This window comes from Mugil cephalus, chromosome 21 (assembly GCF_022458985.1).
Source record: "Mugil cephalus isolate CIBA_MC_2020 chromosome 21, CIBA_Mcephalus_1.1, whole genome shotgun sequence".
Lineage (NCBI taxonomy): Eukaryota > Metazoa > Chordata > Actinopteri > Mugiliformes > Mugilidae > Mugil > Mugil cephalus.
The window spans coordinates 16,984,147-16,997,251 of record NC_061790.1 but is presented as its reverse complement, the minus strand read 5'-3'; the positions used below and the strand labels follow the sequence as shown (position 1 = coordinate 16,997,251).

General features: G+C 41.8%; 2 protein-coding genes across 3 annotated transcripts in view; one reads left to right on the top strand and one right to left on the bottom strand.

The window, feature by feature from the left end:
- Window positions 1-500: 500 nt before the first annotated feature.
- On the top strand, window positions 501-9,527 carry fbxo16 (F-box protein 16). Its single transcript, XM_047573690.1, has 8 exons — window positions 501-614; window positions 870-996; window positions 1,650-1,685; window positions 2,101-2,307; window positions 2,391-2,911; window positions 4,821-4,932; window positions 5,328-5,586; window positions 7,146-9,527. The coding sequence occupies exons 2-8, from the start codon at window positions 901-903 to the stop codon at window positions 7,283-7,285; spliced, it is 1,371 nt and encodes a 456-aa protein (XP_047429646.1). The 5' UTR covers window positions 501-614; window positions 870-900; the 3' UTR covers window positions 7,286-9,527.
- fam49a (family with sequence similarity 49 member A) overlaps window positions 7,599-13,105 on the bottom strand; it is a 30,683-nt gene continuing 25,176 nt past the window's right edge. For both annotated transcript variants that reach the window (XM_047573688.1, XM_047573689.1), the window contains exons 5-12: window positions 12,968-13,073; window positions 12,491-12,627; window positions 12,107-12,184; window positions 11,724-11,840; window positions 11,427-11,506; window positions 10,938-11,064; window positions 10,770-10,840; window positions 7,599-9,768 (exon numbers count right to left, since the gene is read on the bottom strand). In XM_047573688.1, coding sequence (XP_047429644.1) covers window positions 9,705-9,768; window positions 10,770-10,840; window positions 10,938-11,064; window positions 11,427-11,506; window positions 11,724-11,840; window positions 12,107-12,184; window positions 12,491-12,627; window positions 12,968-13,073 — 780 coding nt within the window. In that variant the 3' untranslated portion in view covers window positions 7,599-9,704. The remainder of the gene's footprint in view (window positions 9,769-10,769; window positions 10,841-10,937; window positions 11,065-11,426; window positions 11,507-11,723; window positions 11,841-12,106; window positions 12,185-12,490; window positions 12,628-12,967; window positions 13,074-13,105) is intronic.

The following is a 13,105-nucleotide window of genomic DNA, read 5'->3' as shown; positions in this document are numbered from 1 at the left end:
ACTGACTATTTTGACTATTAATTCTATTTCTATTGTAAGAAAGTCAAAGCAATGCATTCACATATATTTACAACACTGTAAACCTGTAAAAAGAAAGAAAGAAAGAAAAAAAATACAAATTTGAATTTATGCCCTTAATTTCAACTGGCCAGTCACTGTAAAATGACCTTTATTAACTGGGAATAGCAAAATGTTGTATCTCTAATTCCCAAAATATATTCCCAGAGTCACCTTCCTGGAAATATACCCGCTGTGAACATATTAGTTTGCAGTATCCGTGCATGAGAGGCAGATGGTCTCTGAAGGAATTGCAGTGTCAGGCCTTCTGAGCTACATTTGTCATCATTAGAGCCAGTGACGCCTGCACACTCCACGCTGCACAAACTCCACTGTGGACTGTTTCGCTACAGCCCCCTCCTTGTGTGCGCCTGGCTGTGACAGCCAGTCCATGCAAGGAGAGTACACTGAGCGTCGCTATGGAAACAAGTAAACTGTGCAGAGGCAAGTGGGAAGAGGAGCTGGGTGCACGGACACAAAGGCCACAAATGCACAAAGACGCAAAGTGTGTTTAGGAGTTGGAATTATCTCTTTCTGCCGGCCGAGGAGGACTGATGGTGAGTTAAAAAGTTGACCAGAGTGTTGTACAGTTCTGAGCAGCTGTGTCATGTTCTCACGCTGGAATGCTGAATTTGGTGACAGCAGGAATGTTTGGACTTTTGAGAGGAATCTAATAACAAACATGACGGGGAAACAAGAAGTTTTGTAATAATTAAGTTTCTGTTTTATGTGAGATAAAAGTGGGTATGTTATGTCTGTAGTAATCAACAATGGTAGATATCTACTCCTAATCTCCACTTTGTTTGTTTTAGTACATTATCTTCAGATTCTGATTATTCCAAGATGCCACTTGCGCCCAGGTCTTCTGCAAGCAGCGCCAAGATGCAGACTAAACGGAGTGCTTGGACTCCTCTGAACAACCCCCTGGCAAACAGCAAGGTCAGATACACTTAATGTGAAATAGACCCATCTCTGAAAAAGATAGTTTTTAAGAGTTAATTTATGAGTTATGCAACCATGACTTGCATTGTTTTGAGTCTCAAACCATCTAAGAAGCAGTAAAAAAAAAGGCCTCATTTATGGAACCGGTGATGATCAAAACACTAATCACTAATGTTTTAAATGAATTTTATAAGCTACCTAGAGTTTATGTGATTGTATGCGCAATCTTAAAGTAAAAGGAACCGGTTACTTCAGCTTTTGACAAATGCATTTTCAGTAAAAGGTTGAACAGTTCTTTTTGAAATGAGGTGGAGGAGATGGAAATGGTGACATAAAACCTCGAAAACCATACACTTTTCTGCACTTGAAGTGAGCACCTGAAGCTGAAATATCAGCTACAGCCAAAGTTAATGTAATGTGCGCGTTAGCATTAAAGTTTCAGCTCGTACTCGTGCTTTTACGATGTCTGTAAAGATTCTAGTAGAAAAATCTCAGTGACTTTGAAATGCTTTGCCAAATACACAGTCATAGACACAACCGATGTCTTAGACTGCTGTAGATCCTGAGCAGGAATCACAAAAGCTTGGCCCAAAGTTTAAAGTATTATATTTAGAATTACTAACCATGTTCACTATCACCTCCTTTCCCAGGTGTTTGAAGAGAGACGGAGCCTTCTGGCAAAGTGGGTGAGTGAGTCACAGACCAATACACCCATCAGACATAACATTATGACCACCTTCCCAATACTGTGCAGGTCTCCCTTGTGCCTCCAAAATAGATTTGACTCATCAGAGAATAGACATGGGCCTTCTGATTACGTCCTGTGGTTAGTTTGGGATCTAGTGAACTTGGAGGCTCAACACGTTGTCCTTTTCGTTGTGTTTTTTTGGGTTGTTCTTAAAATGTTTTTGTGTGTGTGTCAGGCTGCATCCTGCTGGGGATGTCTGTTGCTATCAAGGAGAGTCATTGCTATGGGATGGAGGTGTCTGGTCTGGTCTAGGTGTTATACCAGGTCCAAAAGTTTCCCAGCAGAACATTGAAATGTGACGAGATGTTCAAGTCAGTGTAAGGTGTGAATGGTCTCTTACATGTCCTCATCAGTTTGACAGGTGGTCTGACAGTCAGAGGAGGGCGGTGCTGCAGGACTTTGTGCTGAGCTGTTCGGTGGATCAGCTCAGGTTCCTGAGGCTCAGTGTGAGCAGACAGCTCCCCCTGCAGGCCGCAGACTTCGCCTGCCTCCTGCCCAGAGCCCTGTGCCTCTACCTCTTCTCCTTCCTGGACCCACGCAGCCTCTGTCGATGTGCCCAGGTTATTAACATGAACACCGGCTTGCGGTCCACTCTTCCATATGAATGACTTCATCCATGAATGACTTCATCCTCTGTGTGCAGGTCAGCTGGCACTGGAAGAGCATAGTGGAGCTGGACCAGCTGTGGATGCCAAAGTGTCTGAGGCTCAGCTGGTGCATCAGGTTCTCCCCTACACCGTTTGAGCAGGGCGTCTGGAAGAGACACTACATCCAGACTGTCCAGGAACTACGACTCAGCCAAGTTCAGGTCAGGAGCTCAGAGACAGTGAGCTCATCTTTTATTGGGTTGTTTTCGTGCTCTAAGATACAGTACTCAGGCGTTGTCTGTCTGCAGACTGCTTCCTTTTACCAGCAGCAGTCGGCGGTTCCAGATGGTTCAGCAATCTGTATTAGGCATGAAGAGCCATCAGAAGCAGTCCTGACCAGGGAGGAGGGTCCTGCGTTCACCACCCAGCCACTCAGCAGCGGTTCTGGCAAAGGACTGAAGAAGGAGAAGCAAGCAGCAGCGCCGCCACCATGGAGAGACTCTGACAGACATCCTAAAGATACACTACGCTTCAACTACCTGGACAACCTGGACCCCATTGAACGGACACTGAGAGAGTACGGCAGCAAGCCACCATGATTTAGTGAATGGTTCAGCATAAACACACTATCACCTGAGACACACTAGGGCTTTTATTAAAAGTCGTGGATGATTTTTTAGTATCTACTGGAGAAAAAAGGACTGTGCAGCTGCTTATTACAGCTTCCACCCTCTATAACCAACCACACTATATGTGTATATACTCTTCTATACTCGTTAACTGAGTTTTTTTGTCTTATTTTGCATCCGGCCTCACAATTTCAGTCTAGCAAGTCTGCCTTAAAAACACAAGCCATTCACATTTGGGATGGGATTACATACTGAGAATCACCCATTACCACCTAAACCTCACTAATGCTGCTAAATCCAGCAGTCTGGCTGTTGGCAGCAGCAGTGCCCAACACCTTTTTCTCTCTCCCCCGCCACAAAATGTGTAAAAAGAAATGGCTGCATCAAAAATATTGGCACATCACTATTTAAACACAGTGAGGTGTTTGTTGCACATCAACATACGCATTTTGCAGCCTGTTGATGTGAAAAGGTATCGGCCCTCTTCTTGTTTGACACACTTAAATGTTTCAGATCATCAAAGCAAATTAAATAGAAGATAAAGGTCACACAAGTAAACACATAATGCAGTTTTAAGGTTTGAAAAAGTGATAGCCTCCTAAACGCCTTAGGAGCAACAACTGAAATCAAGTGTTTGCGAAAACCTGGAATGTTGGAATGAGGAATGAGGAATGTTGGCCCACTCGTCTTTCCAGAACTGTTGTAATTCAGCCTCATTGGAGGATTTTCCAGCATGAACCTCCTTTTTAAGGTCATGCCACAGCATCTCAGTAGGATCCAGGTCAGGACTTTGATTACGCCTCTCCAAAGTCTTCATGTAGTTTGTCTCCATCCAGTCAGAGGTGGTCAGACTTACTGGTGTGTTTTGGATCTTTGTCCTGGTGCAGAACCCAAGTTCTCTTCAGCTTGAGGTCATGAACAGATGGCCAGACATTCTCCTTCAGGATTTTTTGGTAAAAGCAGAATTGTTCCATTTGTCACAGCAAGTCTTCCAGGTCCTGAAGCAGCAAAACAGCCCCAGACCGTCACACTACCACCACCAGATTCTACTGCTGGTATGATGTTCTGTTTCTGAAATGTAGTGATCCTTTTACTCCAGATGTAATAGGACACACACCTTCCAAAAAGTTCAACTGTATATTTTTCCCCAAAAGCCTTGGTGATCATCAAACTCCTGGCCAAACTGAGATGAGCCTTTGAGTTCTTTTTGCTCAACAGTGATTTTTTTGAGGCAAATGAGGCCTGCAGTTTTTGGATGCTGTGGGTCTGTTGTGACCTCTCGGATGAGTCGTCTCTGGTCTCTTGGGGTAATTTTGGTTTGACCGGCCCCTCCTGGGAAGGTTCACCACCGTTCCATGTTTTGACCATTTGTTGATAATGGCTCTCACTGAGGTTCACTGGAGTCCCAAAGCTTTAGAAATTACTTTATAGACTTTCCAGACTGATAGATCTCAATAACTTTCTTTCACATTTGCTTTTGAGGATCTTTTGGTCTACTTCACTTTGTCAGATAGGTCCTATTGAAGTGATTTCTTGATTGAGAACAGGTGTGGCAGTAATCAGGTCTGGGCTAAAGAAACTCAGATGTGATAAACCACAGTTATGTTTTAACAGGAGGGGGAAACACTTTTCACACATGGTCATGTAGGTTTTCCTCTTAATAACAAAAACCTTCATTTAAAAAACACATTTTGTGTTTACTTGTTTTATCTTTGACTAATATTAAAATTGGTTTGATGGTCTAAAATATTTAGGTGTGACAAACATGCAAAAAAAAAAAAAAATCAGGAATGGGGCCAACACTTTTTCATGCCGCTGTATGCCGTAATCCCCACTGACTCTGTCATGTCCCTCCAGGCAGGCAAATAGCAGAGCCCCCGCCTCCCGCAGTCACCCATCGCAGCCAGACGACGCGAAGAGGAGGACGCTGTCTGAGATGAATTACAAGCTGCGCAAGGCCAAATCGCTGGTAAAGCGCGTTCCATTCATCACCGCCGCTGTGACCCCACTGTGGCTGTGACCTCCCCATCCGAATTCAAAGGGAATGATAAACGTGGGGCGTCCTCTGGAGACTGCGCAACCAGCAGGCATCATGCATTATGGAGCAGCGTTTACACACAGATACGTGTTAATGATGAGCTGCTCGGGGAGGGGGCTGATGGAGAGGGAGAGCCACATTATGCTGATGACTGTGGAGAGGGTGAAATAGAGGACACTGTGGCATTTAATATTCAGGCTTTGGTGAAATCATCATCCATTTTTTAAATAATTTAATGCATTCAATACGACCGTGCTGAATTGACTACATTTGAATCTTTTCTCAGTGTTTACTTCAAGGGAAATTTGGTTCGTCTCCTCTTTCAGATGTTCCTCAGCTCCAACTGCAGACCCCACCCGTCCCTTCCTCCTCCTCCTCTCCATCATCATCATGATCATCATCACACTGGTTCATCGTGGGCGTCTCACGGTCAGGACCACCCCTTCACCAAGGAGACAGCAAAGAGGCTGCTGGGCCTGCCCCGCTGGAATGCTGGGATCCGTCCGAGGCCGGTGAGGACGGCGGTGCCCCGGCTCAGCGTGGAGGCGCTCAGGGCGTCCCAGCGCTCACACAGGAGCACTCCCAGTGAGTCACCCCACTTCTTCTCTGGGCTGTGTATGATGCAATCACGCAGGAAAAACAACACAACATTTAGTGAAAAAAAACAAAAGAGTCTGCAAGAAAGGCACAGAGTTATTAGACATGTTTTATGATATGGAGTTCAGTACAGTATAATATTTATTCTGATAGTTAAGCACGTAGATATTGCAGTCTGCAAAATGTTTAAGTGTAATATTAACCAAAAAGGATGCTTCAAACCAGATTCAGATGGAGCGTTGTAGACAGATAGGTCATGTGTTCATGTGATCAGATTACTGCAGATATTTTTTCAGACGTTGTTAAAACCTTTGCGGGACCAACTGATTTAGATTAATTAACAGGAAAAGGGAAAGCGTGCACCAACACGCTCAAGCCTAATGGAAGAGGTGATGAAATTCCTGGAATTAGAAAAGATTAACCACAATCTGGAACCCATTTATAGACTCCAACTGGGATGAGTTTGTTGGATAAACCATGACCTGCATGACTGGGAAGGATTTCAGTGTCTCTACCAAAGTTTAGTGTTGAGCTTATTTGTTTTTTTATTTGATTTACGTTATCGATCCCTCACAGACATTATTTGTTTCTGCATTTTGGGGGTCATGGGAGACAGGGATGGATGCATTTCTCTGACTTCACGGTCTCAAAACTGCTTCTCTAACCACTACTCAACATCTCCTTCCTCTACAGAGCCGAGAAACATCTGTGTAATAGAAATAAATTACACATAGGACTCAAAATACAAATATAACTACAAATATCTAAAGATGACTGCTATAATATATATAAGGAAACCCCAAAACAACCATGAGCTTCAGGATCTAGAGGGTAATCTCCAGAGAAACATTCTGACTCTGTAAAAGATATTCATCTATACATCTGTCATGCTCGAGGACTGAAAATACCACAGTGATGTATGGGCACACTTGATAGTGATATTAGGCTATTAATTACCCCAGACATGCATGTTAACCGGATGTGATTGAAGAAATCCACTACATGATGTGAAAGAATTACACGTTCTGAGGATCCAACAACGGACATCGAATTAAAACTGGACAAATGGACTGCTTAAAAAAACACTTAAAAAAAAACAGTGCACAGAGAGGTGTCATCACGTTGTGTACACATTATTGACACAGCAATAAATAATCCAAAAAATGAATTTGGAACAGTTGTCTAGTGGTTGGCACCGATTCTTCTCATCAAAAAGGTTTGGTCCTTTTGGCTGTGGCCTCTCGGTGCAGCATGTTTTCCTCTCCCAAAATCCAGTCTGAAGACATGCTGTATGCAACACGTCTGTCCTGGGTATACTTTACCTCTTGTACAATGACAGATGGGATAGAATCCAGCCTCCTCAGACCAAATAATTCTGACAGAATTTTCTGTAATTGATGTGACAGGACTGTGCAATGTTAAAAACCATGAAAAGATATTTTGTTTACTTTGAAGAACACATTTTTAGTGTTACATCAGCCACAGCTGGTGGTTAGAAAATCTGTATCTGCATGATTCTAATTTATCATTATTATTACTGATCACAGGTACACCACTGTTTGAGGTTCAGCCCTGGACTGTCTGCATTGAACACACAAGCGAAGAAGTGAAGAATGTCGCCCTCATGCGGAGGATAGCGGAACTACAGCAAACATCAGGGGGACCTGATCCAAAGATTCACCTCTAATCTGGTGGCACTGTTCAAGATTCTTTTTAACATTTGGATGCAAACTTGCATTTTTGTAAAAATGGAGTAAAAGTCATTGAAACGAGAACTCATGGACATGAAACAATTAAGGAGAATACTTGAGCTAGCTTTGTTTAAAGTCAAATGTTCTGTTGATAACTGATGTCTTCATATGGCATTTAAAAGAACAGTGGTGCTTATTTTTATAGACTTTTCCAGACTTCAAGGTGTTTTAGGACAAACTGCATGAACCTCAGCCGTGAAGGATAATTTTGAGCTGCTATCGTGAATAAGGAATCCAAAAGACGCAGTCTGAGTAAGAAATGTACCACCTTTATTATCCAATCCACACATCCCATTCAGTATACCAAAAGCAATTTATATAAACAGTGAACTCCAATAAACAAGAACTGTCAGTTTAAGACAAAAGCACAACCGATTTCGTCTCAGTATTCAAAACATCTTCTTGCATTCGAAACACAGTAGCACATAAGAGGGGAAGCTCCGTGTACATCAATCATGACGTGATTTTTGCCTTTTAAAAACCACTTCAGTCAGATATGAAATATCACCTGTCATACGTACACCTGGCTTCAAGTCGACATGTATTATTCACTCGCTGCATATGAAACATTGCATCCAAAGTACGGCTCACACACATGTATGTATATATTACTAAATACAGGGGGTGGGGAACATAAGCCACGGCCTTATATGGGTAACATGTTAATTTAATGCTAACGACTGAAGGTTGCCATGCTAGTCCAATGGATCAGGTTCAGTGTAATGTGTTAATGTCTTTACGTGATTCACAGTCCTAACATTTGTCTTCTTCTAAGTCTTTAAGGCCGTGTCGTGCTCTATGATGAACTACAGACATCTCCATACGCTCGGAGGTGAAGTTGGTGGATGATTGTGAGGTGTTAGATTGTAAGAGCAGTTTGAAGATGAAAGTTTTAGCAAAAGTAAAATGAATTTGTTGAGTCCTTTAATACAGAGGCCTCTCCAGTGGTCTTCAGAGATGATAGTAATATCCAACCACGGTTTTACTTCACGTGATTTAAAATATATGTGCGTGTATACATACACACACAGATTGTCCATCCTGGTTTGGAGCTGCTGCTTGTGAATAGAACCAAAAGGACAATCAGGAACGTCAATGGTGTGATATTAGTAGAATGGTTTGGAATATTAGTAAGACATGCTATAGTGAAGGGGCTCGAGGCTACGATCAGAAATGGCCACGCGCTCAAAATGTTGCAGTTACTCTGCTTACAGTTTGATTTAAGGCAAAGTTTGGAGTGTTCATTATTTTAAACCCCAAGGCTAGGGGTTGTTCAAATGTTCACAAGACGCCATGAAAGTTTCAGTGATGAATTCAAACAATATCAAAAATCATATATATAAAAAAAAAAAATTCATTCTGGTCACATTTTCCCTCCAGTGGAAACTCAGGAAATGGATCCAAATATTTAGAAAAGAAAACGTTTGAGGAAAAAAAACATGATCTTTTTTCTAAAAATCTTGTTCTACTAAGAAAAACATAATTTATTCATAATTAAAAAGATTTTTGGCCTTTCTTTTAAAGAAAGTTTAATAGCAAGACAGAAGTCACTCGAAAGATGGCAAAACGCACAATGATTCTCACGCAGACTCAAAAACAGTATCATTTGGTGGGGATCTGATTGGATCATTCATTTGCATCATCTCTACCTCTTCTTTACATGAGACTTTGACACACTGGATCTTACTGGACGTGCAAAGTACGTTTTTATGTTCACAGTGGATTTATTTTAACAGATGAGTTTGAAGAGAAATACAAGAAAAAAACTCCAGAAATGCGCTCTGCAATGCATCCCCCCGACCAGTCCCTTATCTGCTTTCAACATTTAGCCCTTCACTGCAACAGGAACGTCCACCTTAACGCTGACTAAACACTCACTCATTTCTATGTCGTCATCCTTTGAAGATCAAGTGAAAACACAACTTGATTGCACTTCACTTGTAACATGTTAACTTTGTGGTTTCAACAAGAACCAGTGTCAGAAAAGATTCATGTTATTTTAATAAAAAAGTCCATTGTCAAATAAAGGATTGAAAGGATTTGTTGAAGGACATTTTTCTGTGGCGTTCATTTATTCCCAAGTGCAGCTTTTGCAAAGCTCAATTATAAGGCTGATAGGTGTCCATCATTAACAGCTGTTAACAGTAGAGGCAATTCATGTGACACTCTTTTTTTTTTGCAAAGTAGAAAGTACGTATTCTGAAGGTTTCAATAACTTGGAGGGAATGACTATGCAAATACACACAAGTATTAACATCGAGTCTTTTTTAAATAATGTAAACATATACATCTTATTTGAGGTCAGAGCAGTGATCCTCTTCATATCTATTTATAATATATAAAAAAGAACAAGTATTACTGGAGCATCGTCCGGATGTTCTTTGGAGTGGACTCGTGATTCAGGTGTTTCGTGGTGAATCTGAGGACAAACAGAGTCAGAGTGAACTTTACAGGATGTTCAACAACAACTAAAACCAAGGCAGTCTGAGCTTTGTTCACACTGTTTATCAAATTTCCAGGACAGGACTGGGAATGGATTCAGTTCATTAAGTTTTTATTGTTGAAAAATGGGGAAGATCCAGATCATGTCTCTCTATTCTTTGATTTTTATCTCTATTTCCCTGTCTCACATGAGTTTTGTCTGTTTGTATATATTGACATTAACCCTTTACCTCCTTTAAATTATTGTGAGGACTTGGTGAGGTCACTTTATCAGCCTTTTAGGTTTCCACAATGTCCTCTCTACCAACAGAGACGTCTACACGTGCTTTTTGTTTTTCATCTTAAGTGTGCGAATAAATTAAAAAACAAACAAAAGCATGCAGCAGTGTGTGTCTCCATGAGGCTCTACTGCAAGCACCCGACCCACATTCAAAACCACAACTGAAAAACGGCAAATTATAACGGCCACAGTTTCCAGAGTCGAGAAAGGGCCCCGCTGGAAATGACAGAAGCACTGGCATTTTACATCAGGAGAGATACGAAATGCCACAAAATGTCTTCTTGCCACAAATAAACTCATTTAGCGTGTGTGTATTCTGAGTTTTCAGGGCTTGTAAAATGATAATAATTAACAAACAGGTCTTAAAGACAGTTTCACACAATTAATTCGAGTTCATTTTAATAACACAAAGACAAGACGTTGGACAGGTTTTTGAGTGGGAATGAAAGTGAACGCAGGATTTAGAAATGAGTGTGCAGATGATGTGTAGGTGATGAGGTCAGCCAGTCTGCGTGGGGATCCTTTACCAATATCAAAAGCACAAAGCGTTCCAGGAGTCCAATTTTATTTTACTCCAGGTCAGACTTGAAAACACACTTCATGTTGTTTGGAAAGCTGTAGGAGCTTACACTTGTGCGTTACGTACTAGTTAGTGAAGAAACACCTGAACTTTGTATCGAATCAAAGAACGAACTTACTTGAGCGCATTCAGGAGGCCGTCTACGTTTTCTGCTGGCTGGTCCTTCAGGACTTTTATGCAGCCTTTCATCTGAAGAGACATTAAAGAGTCAGAATGACAGGGCAGACAACCCAGCGCCGCATCACAAATCATCCACCGAGCCTGAGTGTGGGTGTGAGTCTCCTACATCTATCTTGGAGGACTTGGTGAAGGCGCCGTTGGGATGGACGTGGTCATAAAGAATGATGACTCCGACCATGACCCTCATGCAGAACAAGACCGTGTCCTCGCTGCTAAAACGACTGGAATATTCCCTGCAGACACAAAGACGAGGAGAGAAGCAAGGTCACATACGAATCTCCACAAATGATGAAGACTTGGGGCTAAACCGCGATGAGGAGTGTTGATTTGAAACTTATCAAGGCTGAAAAAATGTGAATGAAGAATATTCAAACTGGTTCTGCATGAACACAACTCAACTTCTCTTCTCACATGTTACCGCAGCTCATTTTTCACATTCTGACAGTACATCCTCTGTAACATCATGCAGTCGGACCAATAAATACTTTAATACATAAATGAACTAAACCATGACTGAGGCTGGATCTTTTCAGTGGATCAAAGTTGCTGACGTTTTATTTGATTGGAGGTTTCAGATTAGATTAGACGAACTCACGGTGTCTCCAGCATGACCTTACAGACGCTGGCCATGGTGCTGAGACAATCCGTCGTGTTCTCCAGTGGAAGAGTCTTGTTCTACAGAAAGGAACAAACCACATACATCATTTCATGTGCTTGTTATTAATAACCACCGTAAACCTAAAACATGTTCTTTACAAACTTCAGGCACATAATCAAGATGATGGAGTAAACCTGTTAATAATCTCTTCATCTCTTCAGTTATCTGACAGAATAACGATGAAACAAACGTCTAAATAACAAGCTGTTTGTCGTGAAGTGCTGGCACTCCCACCTCTGATACAAAGTTTGTGGTTGCAGTGCTGAGTGTTTTCAGCATGGGCGTAGCCTCCGCGTAGAACAGAGACATCCTGTTGGCCATCTCGTTGTTGACTTCATTCTCGATATCCAGCTGTGGGTGCAGAAACAACACGGATGATGCGGTGGTGTCAGAGTTTAGTTTCTTTCACGGCGCTTCTTAGCAGAACCAGAAAACTACAGCATCAGGTTAGATGAACCTGTTCAGTTTGATGCTTTGAAGCAACCTGATGAGTCTGTTCTTTGGATTTTGATGCGATATTGAAAAAAAAACACCACACCATCCTTTTGCATCACATTTCCCTCTTATGACTGAGGATGGACTGCATATAGTTAATACATAGAACATAAAAGACTTACATTCATGTTGTTTATCCGGTTTCGACTGATGGTTCTTCTGTAGTAGCTGAAATCGTTCTGGATGGCAGGGATTCTCATCTAAAGGAAAACAACAAAGCACTCAGTTTTCATACATCCTCCACAACAGTGTTTCATACTAGTGTATTGTATGCGACACATACTACGTTGACATGGACACTCGTTTTCAACTGGACCCAATCAGAAGAAACAAGCCCCATTAAACCCCCTCAACCAGAATTGACTGTTCATATTAAGAGTTATTGTTGAGATATATCATGAGAAAGATTTTGATCGAGCTGAAGAAATACTGTCCATGTAAACGCAGACGCTGAGCAGCATAATGTCACTATAAGACTGTATGAGTGCAAGTGAAGTCCAGCAGACCTTGAGTTCATCGAAGCGCAGAGTGAAGTGGAGGATCTCGGCGAACTGTTTGGCCAGCGCCTGCTCCCTCTCCAGGTGCTGAGTAGGCGTGAGGGGAGGGCAGGTCAGGCACTCCAACAAACTCTTCAGAGCCTCCTCTAAAGACACATGGACATCAGCAGATGTAGGTCTCGTACAAAACTCTGGAATCTCTGCTATTCAGTTTTATAATGAATTTTATCATGTAGTACATACAGAACAACAAGAGATACAACTAATTTTGTATGGCACAGTTTTATTTTACTATCACAGACTTTCAAAATACCTAATGTACAATCGTGTATCTTAAACCCAGAAATTGAAACTTAGCTGTGCAACTGTGTGTTAGACACAGTCAGACTTATTCAATCTTTATCAGCGAATCTGAAGAAAGGGACTTGAGGAGTCAAAAAGTCATATTCCTGCAATAGGACATGTTGTTGTGCAGCATGATCATACCTAGTCTGAGGGAGAAACTGTAGAACTTCTTGAGTTTGATGACCAGCGGGCAGACAGAGTCCCAGGCTCGCTCCTGCAGCCTGTGGTCACTTGGGTTTTGAATGGCCTGGAAAGAACATAATCAACTATAAAACATCC